The sequence below is a fragment of the Osmerus mordax genome, chromosome 2, assembly GCF_038355195.1.
Source record: "Osmerus mordax isolate fOsmMor3 chromosome 2, fOsmMor3.pri, whole genome shotgun sequence".
NCBI lineage: Eukaryota > Metazoa > Chordata > Actinopteri > Osmeriformes > Osmeridae > Osmerus > Osmerus mordax.
The window spans coordinates 17,897,164-17,913,681 of NC_090051.1; the positions used below are offsets into that span (position 1 = coordinate 17,897,164).

The 16,518-nt window shown below is 45.8% G+C and overlaps 1 protein-coding gene across 1 annotated transcript; it reads right to left on the minus strand.

Annotated features, from left to right (window-relative positions):
* Positions 1 to 9,147: 9,147 nt before the first annotated feature.
* On the minus strand, positions 9,148 to 12,448 carry LOC136966290 (FAST kinase domain-containing protein 3, mitochondrial-like). The gene is made up of 6 exons (XM_067260765.1): positions 10,993 to 12,448; positions 10,691 to 10,776; positions 10,321 to 10,495; positions 10,128 to 10,197; positions 9,881 to 9,995; positions 9,148 to 9,785 (listed from the first exon to the last, which is right to left on the minus strand). Exons 1-6 carry the CDS (start codon positions 12,350 to 12,352, stop codon positions 9,687 to 9,689), a joined length of 1,905 nt encoding a protein of 634 aa, XP_067116866.1. The 5' UTR covers positions 12,353 to 12,448; the 3' UTR covers positions 9,148 to 9,686.
* Between the last annotated feature and the right edge of the window lie 4,070 nt (positions 12,449 to 16,518).

Below are 16,518 nucleotides of genomic sequence, written 5' to 3' on the forward strand. Positions count from 1 at the left end.
ACCTGACTTACAGCTGTCCACATCATTCCCTACACTAGTGTCAATGTCATAAGGGGCTCTGAGAGAAGATAACCTTTTCTATCAAACAAGACTCACCGTCCCATACGCGCCTCTTCCCAGCACTTCCCCCTTCGTCCAGGTGATGGCATCATCCATTACCTCTCCTGACCCACTGAGTGCTACCTCAGGTGATGTTGCATCCTGGTAGAAAACACAAGGTCGACTGTTACCAAAAGTATAGGTTATTACCAGTGTCAATAGACAATATACTTTTAACTGTAGTGAGTGTGGTTAGGCTGTTCAGTACAGTCATAGAGAGATTTAGCAAGACAAGGTACATAATACATGGATTACATTTACCCCCACTAGTGATTTCTCCTCTCTGTGAGCAGGGTGATCTCTGAGTTCTCTCCTATGTGAATCGTAGTTCTCTGACGCATCCCCCTCATCCAATGAGATCAACTCTTCTGCGAGGCACCTTAGCAGTTCGTCCGTCAGAGGCCCCTTCCCTGCTTCGTCCAGAAACTTCTGGAACACGGGGGACATAGTCCCGTCACAGCTGCTGGAGGTCCATGTGTTGATCTTGGGCTGCACCGGGCTGGCTGAGGGAATAGGTACAGGATGGTCCAGGTGTCGTGCACTCCTTCTGTTATCATCGTTGTCACTCTCTGACAGCTTCCCTCTCATATATTCCCAGACATAGAGACCCTCATCATCAGTGTCTGATGCCTCCTCACTGTTGTTTCTGTTTGTGTGGCTGCTTTTTCCTGGCGAAGGGGGAGCGGTCTTACCCCGTCGATTGCAGTTTGGAGTGAGCGTCTTAGAGCTGAAGCTGGACAGAACTTCCTCAATAACGGACAATGTGTGGTCGTCCACCTGCAGCTCTGCTGTGTTTGGAGAATTCCTCACGTCATCATCGTCCTCACTCGGGTTTATTTCGTTCCTGTTGGGCTGGATAAGCCAGTCCTGGCCAGACGCAGCCACCTCAATGCCAGTTTCTTCAGGGGAAGCCGGTGTTGTGGGAGGCTCCGCTCTGGGCAGCATGGCCCTCTGTTTACCTTTGCAAGAAATCAGCTTTTCTACCGGGCTTTTCTTCCGTCTGCTGGCCTCAAGTGGTTTCTTGGGGTATTTGTACTTTGCTCTGTGTGTTGGGGTCTTCTTAGGGGGGGCGGACTGAACTGTTCTGCACCTTTCACATGAGCTGGACACTCGGAGGTTGTCGTAGACGGGGCCTGCAAACATCTCATAGATGGCCGGCCCCTCGTCTCCACTGTGGATCTCCTTGAACATGTCACTGTAAGGTATGTAGTCCACCGCAGACTTGGCTCTGGGTGTCCCCAGGGTCCCTGGCTTCTTAGGCTGCCTGACACTCTTAGGCTCCCCTGGGGCTGCCTGCTTCTGAGTGGACACCTTTTTATTGTTTAACGTCCTCTTCTCAAGATTTGATCTTTTGATGCAAGGCCTCGGGGGCTCGATAACCCTCTTGCGCGGAGAGCTGGAAGTGTCCATGATTTTTGGACCAGCCATGGAAGAACCGGATCTGGATTTGACTGGGTTTTCTGTTGCCTCCCCACAGACGACGAGATCAGGAGTGTGTCTGACCTTGGCTTTGATTAGGGAGGGAACAGAGGAAGTTCTCAGGTTGCTTTTGGACTTGGCTCGTCCTCGTGCATGGTCTTTGCGGGCTAGTACGTTAAAAGACTGGTTCGTTTGCGAACTAGTGCTGCCTCTTCTTTCTTTGATCTTGACGGGCTTGACGGGCTTCATCTTCTCCTCCGTCAGAGTGATGTTCACCGTAGCAGGAAGACACGGATGCTGGGTGTCCACTGTGCTGACCTTGCAATTGTCCTCCATGATCTGGACTTCTCTGCATCCCTTATGTGTTTCAAGTGCTGGGGATGTTATGACTGGTGGCTGATCTGATGTCAGTTCTCTTGACGTATTCTGGGAAGTCTTCTTTATCAGTTCCTGCACCATAACTCCTGGTTCATCCTTTACATCATTGTGTGCCTCGAGGTCTGAAGAATGACTGGGCCTTATCTCTTTCACAGATTTACTGGTTTGTACTGTCTGTCTCTCTACAGAGGGACATTTGACTGGCTCTCTGTGATAGATGTGTTCAGTGGTGCCCCGCTGAATCTCCAATGGCCCTCTAGTCTGACTGTGAACTTTGTCACTCTGCAAGTGCATTATGTTTTTGATATTCTGTCCTGACTGTCCCAATGGGGACTTGAGCAAATCACCATCGTCCTTATCGTCTATATCCTCCTCCAGGTCGATGGAGCTGTGGCTGCTGGTGCTGCTTGAGCTGCTCTCCTCGCTACCCCCCCTGGTGGCCGGAGGTCCCCAGACACCTGCCCAGGAGAGCCTGTCCCGCCTCAGTCTGGCCCTGGAGCTCAAAGGGGTCAGGCTGATAGGCTTCAGGGGAGGAGGGTGCCTGAGCCTGGGGAGGGCTGCTCGGTCTCCTTGCCTCCCCTCCAGAGGGGCCAGGTGCTTAGGGGTTCTTGGCATGGAGCATGTTGGGTGCAGGGAAGGCAATGAGCCCTGGATGGACAGAAACGAATGAGTAGAGGAAAAAACGGTGTTGCCATGTTAAAACTTAAGACATTTCATACTTTGCTGAAAATATTTATTTGGTAACCTACCTTTCGACCTTGAAAACTTCTCTCTGTTTCACTACACCCAACAAGACCTGCAATATAGGAGAAAATGAATAAATGAGCAGGCTTTACATGCTGTACATTGATCACTTGACAGAAAGTTTTGGCACCTTGTGGTCTATGCTTACGTGTCTGGATGTGTGCGCGGGCCTGGAGCAGTGAGTTTGGGTCCATGAGAGGCTCCATGAGGCTGGGGGCAGATTGGCTGAGCTGGCTGGGCTGAGGAGCAGCCAGGCTGTGGACTGCCACCGACTCACTCCTGCCCCTGGGTTTGGGGGGCACAAGAAGGCAGGCTGTTCCTGTGGTTCTCAACGGGCCAGGGGAAGCCAGAGAGGGGTCCAATGTAGCCAATCTGTCCAAATGGCGGCTTCTGTCCGTCCACAAGCCGGGTAAGGAACCACTTTGGCTGAAGGAGGTGAAGAAGATACAGATGATTTGATGAATGTGAACAAACAAATTCCGGACAAACAAATGTCAGGTGTTATCCATTATGTGGTGATTTCCTCTACATTTCTTTCCTGTGTCTTTCTTTCATGGATCTCTCTCTTTCTCTGGCCACAGCAGGGGGACGGTGGCTCTGAAAGTTGATGCTGTAAAGTGAGAGATCTTTTCAAAGGTTTTTTTCTTTCTATCCAGCAGATGACTTGGACTTCTTTCACTACAGAGCTCCACAAACAATGGTCTGCTTCACAGACTCTCTCCTCTCTTTCTGCCCCCCCCCCTTCCCCCTACACTGTAGAACAGCATGCCCTTGAGACACAGTGACAGGCCAACTTCTGGCCTATCTGTGTAACTGGATCTGTCACTCTCTGTTTTGGTGTAAAAGTGGGAGGAAGGTGTTGAAGGGGGCGGGGATGGAAGTATGAATAGTTTTGTTTGTACTCAAGTGTGTGTTTGTGTGAACATATGGTGGTGTTTGTGTTTCTGCTCCTGTCAATATATCCCCTGGTTTGCTGTATTGAAGGTTTCCTTTACAGTTGTCCTAAAATACAAGGAATGTGTGTGGGTGTGTGTATGTTTGCGTGTGTGTGTCTGTCGGTTTGTCCGTACGCCCACCTGCTCCCCTTCCCCACATCCTGGTAGGCTTGCCTCAGGTCTCTCAGGGTTTCCATGGCGCCCCGGAAACAGAGTGGGGTTCCCTTATCTACATCGTGCACACACACACAGACACACACAAGTATAATAGTATGGTGTTAGCAGGGGTTCACTCATCATCAGTGTTTCACAGAAGTTTCCTCTTAAGGTCAAGGATCAGTGTTCCTTTTCACTGTTGATACCGTTCTTCACCATTAAACAATGTTAATGTCTTCCAGAGTCTGATAAGAGCAGACATAATCTATAACATTCCGTACTGCACAGGATGGGAGGCTGAACAAAGTGAAATTGAAGACATTCACCTCTAAAAAAACAAGTTCTAAAAGAACACATATTGATAGAATTCAAGGCAGTCCCATGACAACGTCAGCAGACGTTGAGGTCAAACAAAACAGTTGGTACATGATCCTCAAACCACAACAGAAAACAATAGCTGTTACCTGTTCCTGAGCCAGTCTGTCCAGTCCACCCTCATCTTAGTATACCCAGCTTATATGACACAGAGACAGAGTGTGTGTATCTTAACCACCTCTCTTCTCTCCCCTCTCTCTCTGAGCAGGGCTGCGGTGCATCTGACAGGGGCAGGCAGGTTTCTCAGCTGGGGGCAGTTGTATGTGCCTACCTCTGATAAGAGGGGGTGCTTTAGAGCCCAGAGGGCTTGCCCAATCAGCTGAGGACAGGGACAGGCTTGCCACTGTCACTGTCCCTAGGTGGGAGGGGCTAAGAGTGTGAGGGAGGGGTGGAAATAGAGGGAATGTCCAGAAGAACCGTATTTCGTCCCATAAACTGCGTATTAGTCTATAAACCCAGACAAGTATTAATAAGTATTATTGGGAGTTCAAACACCAAATGGAGTGGTCATCTAAATGTTTTTTTCTCTTATCAATTAGTACCCAACTGTCAAAGCTTGTAGGAAGTATGTTTCACCTTGATTGTTGGGCTTATGGGGTTCTGATAACAGAACCGGATCCAAATATTCCGGGTCATCCTGCAATACACAAAATTAAGATTGTTGTGACATAAGTATGCACTCTTAACATTGACATTGCCTACACTATGTTGACTTCCTCAACCATGTTGAAACGGCTGACACAAAACGTCTGTCTTGTTATTATCAAAGTGGCTGTGTTGATTTCCATGTGACTAAACATTATCCATAAGGGAGGACACAGTGAATTGCTCCGGCCACTGATTAACTCACACAACCCTAAAGGAAATTGAAACTAAGGCCTTCAGTTCATCAGCACATTGTCTCTTAAATTGTTGTGTGTGTTTATATGGCCCTAGTTTGTATTAACCATCTGGCTGTCTTCCATGCAATCAGTGGGCTCGGTCATTAGCCGGTGAGCAGCTGCCCTCTTTGCTTCTCACCTGCGAGGCATTCACTCATCCCATCAGGATGTAGCTAAGACTCAGCCACATAGAACATCCCTGCCGCGCCAATTACCCCAATATAGCACTCCCACCGGGGGCCTCTGGGACCCATAGATTAAGTCAAGTGTGGCCACTATGGCGTCAAGCCATTTGGATAGATTGGTGATTTAAGGGTGTGATAAATGATGCCTGTGTGGGTATACAGGCACTATTGATGCCCTACAACCAAGCCTATTTTGTGATCTCGTGTAGGAAATACTTCTTTCAACAAACAGACCTGACCTCACACATTCATAAATAGTAACACAAACTTAAAAAAGAACACAGCACAGACAGTGAGTACAAACTAAATAGTACAACGTCTAACCAGTCTAAAACCGTAACATTTTCAATGGCAGAATTGTACCCAGAAAAGCTATTATATAACAGCGACGGTCCGCTTACCTCTGCTGAGGACTGGAGGAGAAGGCTGTGTGAGAGAGCGGGGTTCGGGGGGTGGCCTGGAGCCCACAGCTCCTCGGGGGGGAAGCTCTGCAGGTCCAGGGGCGTGGCAGCTGTGTGTTTACCCAGCAGAATGAGACGGAGATGTGGAGTTAAGGGGGGAGTTTGAGGGCAACAAGGAGCCCACAAGGCCTCCTCTCACACACACACGCGTTTATCTACAAACCGCCCTCTCTCCCTGGAATCCTAGAGGGTTTCCTAAATGGGAGTTGGTTTTGAGGGAAGCTGATGTGCTCCTATATACTGTGCACACACACACACACACACACAGTCAGCACATCAGCAGCCAGGCTTTAGAATGAGTGACCGTTCCGTTCTAATAGGTAACTACATGAGAAGCTGTGTCTTTTTCTGGGTAGGATCAAATGAACATGAAGGCCTGTTGCACAATGTAAAATATGGTACCACTAAACATAATATGCTAATAACTAGACGTACAGTGTATAAGGTCGTTATAAAAGCCTCTTATTATAATGTATATGTAAACGCAGACATAATATTACACAATGGTATGTATATTATGTCAATCTACTGCATAGGATTCCACGGTTCGGTGTGGTATTTACCAGTTGGTGTGAGGGCCTGGAACAGCATGTGGAGGAGTTCCTCCTTCATAGGACTACTGATGTGAGAGACGTAGTGCAAAGCAGAGCATGCCTGGTGGTCACACACCTTCACGTCACTGGAATGGGAGGAGACAAGGAACAGGGATGTGATGTATACACCACCACAATACAGTCAGAACAACATGGACCATGGTGCTCTCGAGACATATTTAGGGTCTCTTAGAGAACATTCGAATTTGTTGATGGTGTTGATTAGACTGCATGTCTAATTTAACTTAACCACCACGCGTGAGGTAAATGTTGGCTGGACTGGACTGGAGGTTAGAGTCATTCTATAAAGCTGCTTTTCTTACGCTGAGGCCGCTAGCAGCTCCCTCACCACTTCTACGGGCCTGTATTCCCATGGAAACTGGGAGCCAAGCTCTTCGAACATGTCGATATCACGGATCGCCAGCATCAGTGGAGTCAGGCCGTCCCTGTTCTGACAGTTCACATCCACAAGATCACTCTGAGCCTGAAACACACACAATGTCCGAGTGTGACTACAGTCGAGCCAGACTGCATTCAAAATGTCAACAGTCTACAAATCTGGAGCCAGGGTGCAAAGTAAACATTGAGTATAGACACACACACACACATGCACACAATCTGAGCCTCGTTGTAGTGTGAGTCCTACCAGCAGGTGCTGCAGTGAGTGGAGCTCTCCCTGCCAGGCAGCCTGGAGGAGCTGGGTGTGGTGGGGCAGAGGCCTGGACATGGACCAGAGCAGCTCCCTCTGCAGGGCAGGAGGACTCACGTGTAACGCAGTCTGGTTGCTGCGGTTGCACAGCGTGACATCAGCTCCCTTTCTCAAGAGGAAGTACACGACCTGAAAACAGAGAGATGCATGTCATCACAGAGGTAGATTCTGTGTAGCTTTGTATTGATGTCTTGGTTGGTTCATTGACATTTGATTTCAGGTCAAGCAAATACATTAATGAATCATTGTTGTTCTGTAATTGTCATTTTCCATATCTTCCCTGATCTACCAACAACAGGTGTCTCTGTGCTGGGTTTGTCCACCTGGGGGACAGGTGTAGGGAGATCCCTATGGCATCCCTCGTCATCAACACTACCAGTAAGTCACCAGCTTATTTGAATCTTGCATAACACTGAGGTCATCAGATTTTCCACTCCTGGGAGCCATCACATGGATCTCTTCATGTTATTGTGATTGTGAGGAAAAATACAACTGAATAGATAACTCGTGTACAATAATGAACAGCCCTGTCATATCAACAGGAGATCATAATGGATGAGTTCATATGTGAAACTACCACGCTATATCAAATTGATAACAAGGAATAATTATTTATTATTGACGCTTGATTCAATCATTTACTAATTATAGCCACTTGTGTGATTTATAATGTTTATATAGCTTTTATGAAATTACATTAACAAACACAAAGAATGATAAAACATGACCTACTTAATTCACTTTTATGCCTTTTTCAATAATCACTAGCATCAGTCACTCAACAATGAGAACAAAGACAACATCATATCAGTCCAGCTACACTCGCCTGATTAGGGAGTCTCATTATTGAACGCAGCAAGCTACAAAAGAACCGCCCAACCAAGTCAATCTCCTCCCTAAAACTTGAATTTACCTCAGTCATACCCCTCTGGCAGGCGGTGATGAGTGGAGTGCAGCCCTCCTCTGTCTGGGGAACATCCACTTCCTCCCAGGGACAGTCTTCCAACTCTAGCCCTAGGCCCAAGTCCCGGCCTGGCTCCTCCAGCTCAGCCCTCAGCATGTCGTCACCACTCCCCCTTCCCTCCATCCTCTCCATAGTCCACCAGGTCCTTGGCAGGTCTGTGTGAACAGCAGCCAGCAGGATAAAGATGAGACTGTCAGATTGGCTGTAGCTGCTAATCTGTCACTATGGCTCTCCTTAGCTCTCGTCTGCTCTCCCAATGATCAGTTTGCCTCCCCAAAGCTGTGCTGATGGATGTCTAGAGACATGGGTGGATGAGGTGGTTGGTTTGCTGTGGAAACGATCACGTGCTTACTCTCCTTTCTCTAGAACTGGTCTAGTCTCAGTACCTGTGTGGGTGCAATATTATATCAGGGGATGTTTGTTGTGAATGTCAGTGCAAGACCCTGGTGACCTGGTCCCCGATGGGTAAAGGGGTGTGGAGTAAATTTCCTCTCACATTACAACATTGTCTCGTGGTGTGAATTATTAAGACGCAGATGGAGGCATTAATGAACATATTAACACTAGTTAATATCCCTGACAGCCCTAACTGGCTTCACAATAAAATCTAGCTGGTGTCACCCCATTCCCCAGCTTTGCATTGGAATAATGAGTGACAACTACTTACATTAAAACACCACAACAAAGTCAAGAGGGAGGATTTCTAAGTTATTATGCAACCAACAAACCAAGTAATGTTCTACGGATAGTGTGAGGAACACATATATGGAGAAACCCAAACAACATGGACTCAGATAAAGCCGGATGTCTGTGAAAAGGACTAAACGCTAAACTGAACTCACCTTTAGACTTGAGCTGTATTTCCTCTTGATTTGAAACATTTTCTTCCATCATTTTCTGTATTTCCATGCTTGCTTCACATACAATCCAGTGCTCTATTAGAGACATGTATCACTATGCATCGATCGAGAAGTTCATGTTTTTTGTATTTCAACAGCCTCTCCAGTGTCTACACTCATTGCACTTCTCTCCACATGCCTCCCTCTTCCCTGGGCAGGTCTGAGTTTACACTCTGTTGCCTAGGAGATATTGTCAGCCCAGCAGGCCAAGAGTGGATTAAATGCCAACAAGCTTTATGCCCTGCAAGAGGAAGACAAAAAGAAAGCTGCTACAATTGGCACTCAAAAGAAATGGCATGATTCTTTCTTCAGTTTTTTTTATGTCCTTTTTTAATAAAGAATAAGGGCAATATACAAACTTTGTTTTTTATTGTACAGTTACGAGACTTTGAGTTTCCCCCATACATGTATAACTTGTTTTGCAGTACTTCCAGCACACCAGTTACAGTTCATATTCAATCATTTAGATTACATTACAGTTATGTTCAAATGAACTAAATATTGCACAACATACACAATCTCCCACTTGGAACAAAAATAAATGGTCTGTCGATGATTATTCATGGTAATTAGTACCCGGCAGAGGAAGCTTGGAAGCACACAGCTTATCTATTACATCCAAGCAGCCCGTTATGCCTTCCTCTCTTGCGTAAAATGTACTATACTATGTTTGGCAACCCTTAGGCCTTCAAGTTCAACCGATATATCCATAACACAAACAGCAGGGTTACCCAATGCCTCAAGAGATGATTGACAGACAGTTTAGGAGCAAACATTCTCCATCTTGTGTTCCTCAGCAGGTTGTCTTGTCTTCCCAGCAGGTTGTCGACTTGTCGTGTTTGTTTGCTGATGTCGGCCAAATGTCCATATAGAGTTAAGTCCGTCAGATCAGCGGCTAAACTTGAAGATGGTGGGGAAGATCTTCTTGTGGAGGTAGCGCACCTGGTCCTCCGGCCTTCTCTGCTTCTCAAACTCATAGTAGGGGATCTGGAGAAGAACGAAGCAACGACAGGGTCACTGACGGGGCTTTCTAGTTAAGTTCCATCGAGGTTCAGGAGCATTTGCAGTCGTCATGTCGGTACCTGTACCACCTGGTAGCCCAATCTACGAAGGTGACGCCTCTTGGTGGCCTCCTTCCCCAGCAGGTGCTGGGTGTTACTGCAGAACCGGTCCTTACCATCCAGACACAAGGCCATCCTACAGCACACAAACACACATCATCTTAACCACGTCTACATGCGCACACTTTGTGTATGAATTTTTTAAACAAACATAAATAACGTACTCTATTTATTCATTGTATGAGTTCAGTCTACCTGTGTGACTTACCTCCTCTGAGTGTGTTCCCATTGAGAGAGAGGCAGGACAAAGCCATCTTCATCCAGATTGATCTCCAAGTCTGGCCAACAAAAACAACAATCGGAATCCGTCACCTGTTTAATCCTGTCATTAAACTGTAGTAAAGTCAACATACTGTAGTCCATATTACAATTTAGAATAAAAGAGAGCAGCAGTGAATCACCTATAGTGTATCCAGCCTGTGTGAAAACTCTGGTGGTGTAGTGGTCCTTGCCCCCAAGTAGAGTGCTGAGAGGCCCTTTAACCTGGCTGTAGAGATATCTGTCCATGGGTGTCTCAAAGGAGTGGTCCACAGAGGAGAACTTCTTTATGTGATAGTCGTAAGGCAGCCTGCGACCCTGGAATGACATACACATAATGTGGTATATTGTACAATTAAGTTTAAAATGTGTAGTTCTAGAAAGATGATCTCCATCGAAACTCTATGGAGGCCCAGTGTGGTCATGTCTGGAAAAAAAGCTGCGCTTGTGGGTTCATTTCCCATTCATGGATGTATTCATGGATGTATTCATGGATGCTCAGTGCACACTCACCCTGTAGTGAGTGCACTCCAGTGAGGTGGACAGGTTGAGCTGGGTTAGCTGACCTAGGGAATTCTTATCCAGGGGCTCCCCTTGTGCTGTGAGGGAGAGAAAGACACGGTTACATAGCAGATACACAGCATTCATATACTTTACACACACACACATTGTACATCACATGCAGGTATGACATAACCAAGCAGACCTTGAATCCCACACCTCAGGAGGGACACAACTGGGGGAAAAGGTCCTGTGTCATGCACATTCACACATATATAAACAAACACTCACAGGGAGAGAGAGATATGCAATACCTTGCAGCCTCTGCAGGAAGTAGGGGTTGAAAACCTTGGAAACAAAGTTGATTGGGAACCTCTCTAGGTGGATGCATGAGTGGAGCACCTCGATCACAGCCCGGGGCTGGAACTGGGAGAACCGGGACTGCAGGATGCTCTCCAGCTTGCTAAACATCTGACTGGAGCACTCCGGGAGGTAGTTCAGCCTCCCCATGGCTACGATCTGGCATGCGATCTGGGGAGTGCTGTACTTCTCCGCATTGCTGACGAAGCCCTCTGCTACGGCCTCAAAGATGGGCTCAGAGCGCCACCTCATCTGTAGGCAGAACTCCATCGCCGTGCTGATGAGCTCCACGTCACCTTCTGCTATCCTGCCTGGGAGGTGCTTCTCCATGGCTGCCAGGAACCCCTGATCATGATGTCCAAAGTGCATGAGACTGGCCAGGACCCGTAGCAGCTCCTGCCCTGTGAAGTCCTGGAAGAGCCTGGAGGCCCTGCGGCTGAGCTTGAGGATCAGAGAGATGGCCTGGCTCTGCTGCAGGGCCCCCAGGGAGTGGAGGATGTCACTGATGTTGCTGGCAGTCAGTCTGTGGATCAGCCGCTCTGTTTGCCTGTGTAGGCCAAGCATCCACTGGTGGGTGTCCTGGCATAGAGCCAGGAGGGAGTACACCTGGGCAGCATCGTCAGGAGAGAGAGCCTTGTCCATGCTAGCGCTCACAGAGTCAAGGACCTGCACCACAATCTCAGATCTCCTGCCTTCCAGCCTGTAGGCCACCTCTCCAAGGTGGCACAAGTGTGGTAGCTTGATGTCTGTTCGTGAGAGTTGTGCTCTGCACTCCTCTTTTAACCTGGAAACTACTGGACTGTAAGGGTCCACACCAAACTCCACACACACTCCCAGTAAAATGGCTAGATGTTTGATTCTCTCTTGATTACTAGGGGCCTCGGTCAACCTGGTGCAGAGTTCCGGCAAGACCTCGCCTTCAAATAGGGCCTTCATCGTGAGGGAATCTCTTATGGCTTGAGTCTTGTTTGGAGAAATAGGAGATACTGTTTGTGTGACCACAGCACCTGTTGCTGTATTACCGGTACATGAAAGGCATCTCTCAAGATGCAACATCAGTTCATGGTCTTTTTCCTCTGTCGATGGCAGGTTGCATAACTGATGTGCCATCGCCCCTCTCTCACTTGTGGTATGGTAGCGGCGCAAAGTTGAAATGCACGGTGGTGCTAGACTACGTTTGCATGGTATTTGCCCAGTAAAAAGACGTGCAAGCAGATGTGTATGACTTTCCATTAAACCACGACTTAAGACCAACGCGTAAGCGGAATACTGACACATAGCTCTCACAGAAGATATGCTGGCAATTGACTTCATAATTGTTGTAATTATAACGATTCCCCCTAAAAGTCAGATAATAATAACGTCTCTACAAGACAGTAGTGAAAACAGTAGGCTGCAAATAACTAGCAACTGTATTTCAGGTATAAGTCAACAATCCATTCAAACTAATGCGTACTCACCATGCAATAGAAAGATGTTTATGATATACTCTACGGAGACTTACAAAACAAACGTGGTGTGTTTGGTAACAGCTTGTGTAATGCCAAATGTCTAACATTTGCTTCCATCTACTGGTGATAGTAAGTATGACAGCATGAAAATCTTTTGCTGAACTATACAAAACTAAAAACTTTCTCGCGTCCACTACTATTCATTACTTAACAGATGTGACCGGGCCGTAAGTCATACATGTGTATTATCGTATTACATCATGATTTTTTGGACATGCACTACAATTCAGTCAAACCAAAGTGGACATTTCACCATAGTTGTTTGATTATTCAACCTTTTGTATTTTCAGATTGGGTAAGCTGCTCATTTGGCAACAAAGGACCGTAAAGTTTGATTTACAACGCATCGACTGATCAAATTGACACCAATTCTTATTTCACTTATTTTACACCAGGTGGCGCAATGTACCAATATACCATGTCTTGTTTCCCCTGACGATATTTCTCATGAATCTTCAAACATGTTAAGAAGTGCAAAATAAATAACATTTTATAATCTTATTACAGACTGTATTTGTAGTTATAGAGTAAAGGGATTGAGAAAATGTTAGTTAATTCATCCTTGTGTTTGCTTCTCTATTTTTATGTTGTTATTAATAAACATACAATGGTAAACATACATTTCTTTGCTTTCGCTGTGTCTGATGTGGAGCAACGTGGATAACTAAGGGTTATCCATCATCCTGCCCCCCCCACCCGCCCCCCCACCCCCCAACCCTCTATCTTCCCAGAACATCTCAAAGATGAGCTCCACAGGCTCTAGGGAGCACAGCCTCTCTTCTCCCATGTCGCATTTCTCTTCGGGGATCCATCAATATAGCAGCATGTTCGTTTTGGAACTTTGAAGTCTTGAGGGAGCTGTTGTTAACAGTCGTGGGGGAGTCCATCAAGACACATATGCAAAACGGATGAAATTATTTCTACATTACACGGAAAGGATGTGGATTGCAGTAGTCTTTTGTTAATCCGACAGTGAAATGTCACTTAGCACACAAATAAATGCACGTGCCCACACATATACAGTATGCACGCACACACAAACACATGTACACACAAACACACACATACACACACAAGTCAACTCCCTGATGGCCCCTCCGGCACACATGGATGGCACCATCAATGGGGCCAAATCTAATCTAATAAAGAAAAGTTCAACAGTGATGCTGTTATAAAGTGCTTAATGTGACGCACTTGGAAGATGGCACAATGGCTGGGTTTAATTATGTCCCCGATAACTTGTTTCTGGGGACCCTTTTTTGTGACTGAGGGGGTGATCTCATGATCATTAAAACTTTTAACACATTTTTACAGTCAAAATGCGTAATCTGCACTGTAATGAAGGTTTGGGTCTCGGAAGCAGGTTGTCTGGATGTGATAACTGAAAGCTTCTGCAGATACTGCGGCCTACACAGAGATCCACATGTATCTCATTCTGGACAATACTCTGGCTGTCTACACCCTGAAAAGTGACATAATTCTGTCCGAAACACTTAATTTTCCCTTAGTTGTTGCATCATGCATCATGATGACTCAATCTCATTATCCCAGAGCAGACAGGGGGGGAGGATGTGGAGGTTTGCAGACATAGAAATCATGGGACAGTATAGATGTTTTATTATAGAATACTTCTGCCGGTTCACAAGAAATGTCATGGAGCAAGCTCCAGGGGATTCCAAGGATGACTGTGGCTCGTTTAAAAAGGTTAAGAGCCTCATGTTTGCCGTCATGTGTTTCTGATTTAGCCTTAATTCAACTCGGCATATAAAATATTATGTGTGATTGGATTTCTAATCATTTTGAAATGATAATGCCTGGGGAATGTATCACTTGCATTTTGGCCAAGGAGTGAAGATTGTAAGTTGTTTTCTCTTTTGTGTGTTAGGCCTAAAGAGAGAGGACTATGTAGAAGCTGTGTCCAGCCTCCAGGCAGGCTGCGGGGAGATGTTTCACGGCAGGATGAAAACAGTGTATCAAGAGGAGTGTGTCTCATCTGTATAACAGTGGTATGCTGGAGTTGGGTAGAATGGGTAGAAGCATACGTAAGGTATACTACTAATAGGAAAAGTAGTGTGAACTGGAAAGGGTGTAAGTACAGAGTGTGCTGGCTACTCTTGGTAGGGTAGAGTGTATAAAGGAGATAGGAGTTTGTTGGTATTGTGAAGCACTAGTGAGCCAGGCACACTCTGGGTCTTTAGCGGCTGTTCCCAGGGAACGCTCAGCCAAGACCCCAGGCTCAACACCCTGCTGGACTTTGAAATCAGATCTTTATTGTCCATAAAGTTTAAGCCAAGTATGAAGAATCAGCCCTCCCTAACAAAACATACCCTCCCATACTGAGAAAGAGAGAATACCACAAAACGAGCAATGTTGTCAGACACGTTCACAATTATGCTGTTATAACTATAACTCTTTATCTCTTTCTAATTCCCTGTGGAAAAGTCGTAAGTCACGTATTCATGCATTTTCGGAATCATTTCTCAATAAACGTAGCCTCCTAAGGGGGCCCGATTCATACCAATGTCATATGAATTTGTGCTTACACAGAACAATGCAGACTCAGAATCAGAACAAAAAAAGAGAAAGAATTCTACTAGTTTTGGTGTTAAATTTCACCCCACAATCATAAACTCTCCAACTAATGTGCCTGATGAGTGAAAATGTCCCACATTAGTTTTTGGTTCTCATCCGAGGTTAGTAGCAGGAAAAATCTATAAATCCAGTTAAACTGTTCTCTTCTGCCATGATAAACTGAAGTTTTACTGAAACACCTGGAGCATAAAGAGATGTGTTTCAAATTCCTCCTTTGATGTTGGTGGGAAACAATGGAATATGAATCAAAGAGACCTGACCATGAGATAACCAGAAAATAAAATCTGCACTTATCACTCCTGCATTCTGGGTGGGGTCAGGGAGGAGGGAGGGGTGGCAGGGGGTTGTTGATAAATGCAGATGAGACTTGCAGCTGTAAAATGAGCCTTGTGTTTGTGTTGTGATTGATTGCATCACTGTCCAGGAATGTAGTGGGTTGATCTTTTGATGGGCAACTACAGAGCACAGCTATTGGATTTCAATGCGTGCCTTTGGCCACTTCAAATAAAGGGGTTATGTTGTAATCCTACCTATGCAAGACATGCCTGACACATGGACATAGATTGCCCTTTTGTTGGCAAGAGTGAGAAGCTACAGTCCACTGCAGTGATGACACTATTATAATCAAACGAGTGCTAACTCAGCACAGAGCAGGTGTTCTAATTTACAAGAATAATAGTGGAAACAGAGATATTTTGGCACTGATTACGTTTATAAATCTACGGGTAAATAAGAAACCAGTATCGCTGGCTGGAATGTAGGACATTCCTTTTTATATTTATTGTGTATTTGCCGTTATTGAGAAATTCAGGAGGTATAATAATAATAATGTCAATTAAACACTTTCCCTAAAACAGAACACAGTAGATGGAAGTTAAATTTTACTGTCCACAAGTTATTGTTTAACCAAGTATTTTTCCACCTACTAGTTGCATGTTCCTCTAATCAACAATGGCAACTCAGGGAGAGGTATTTGCAACACCTGTGATGAGCTCATATAATTCCATAGGCTGTGATTTCTTTACTGTAAACACGTCGGGAAAATGTTTCTTTGCCTCTCCCCCACCCTCAGTTTCAACAGTTTGTAATCAGTCAAGCTTTTCCAAGTAATTATCCATTTTTTCCCTGAGTGACAGTGAGGATTTCACTTGGCCCGGAGCGACGTCACGGTTGAAGATGAGCGCATCTGTTAACCAAGGCAAACGCATTTTCACTTAAATACTAGAGAGCAGGGCAAAAAAAAAAAAAAAAACTAGACAGCAGGGCAACGTTTACGCCTGCCGACGCCTACCTGTGGCCTTCGTATAGAAAAATAACCGTCATCCTATTTGAATGCGTGAGAGCTACGCAAAAAAAGAAAAGACAAAAAAACGCTGA

Excerpts from the sequence above, each read along its gene's own strand:
- LOC136966290 (XM_067260765.1), bottom strand. The coding sequence starts at position 12,352 with ATGAAGTCAATTGCCAGCATATCTTCTGTGAGAGCTATGTGTCAGTAT. Across the intron at positions 9,996-10,127 it reads TGGGAACACACTCAGAGGAG|GATGGCCTTGTGTCTGGATG; the intron begins GTAAGTCACACA and ends TGTGTGCTGTAG. Across the intron at positions 9,786-9,880 it reads TGGGCTACCAGGTGGTACAG|ATCCCCTACTATGAGTTTGA; the intron begins GTACCGACATGA and ends GTTCTTCTCCAG.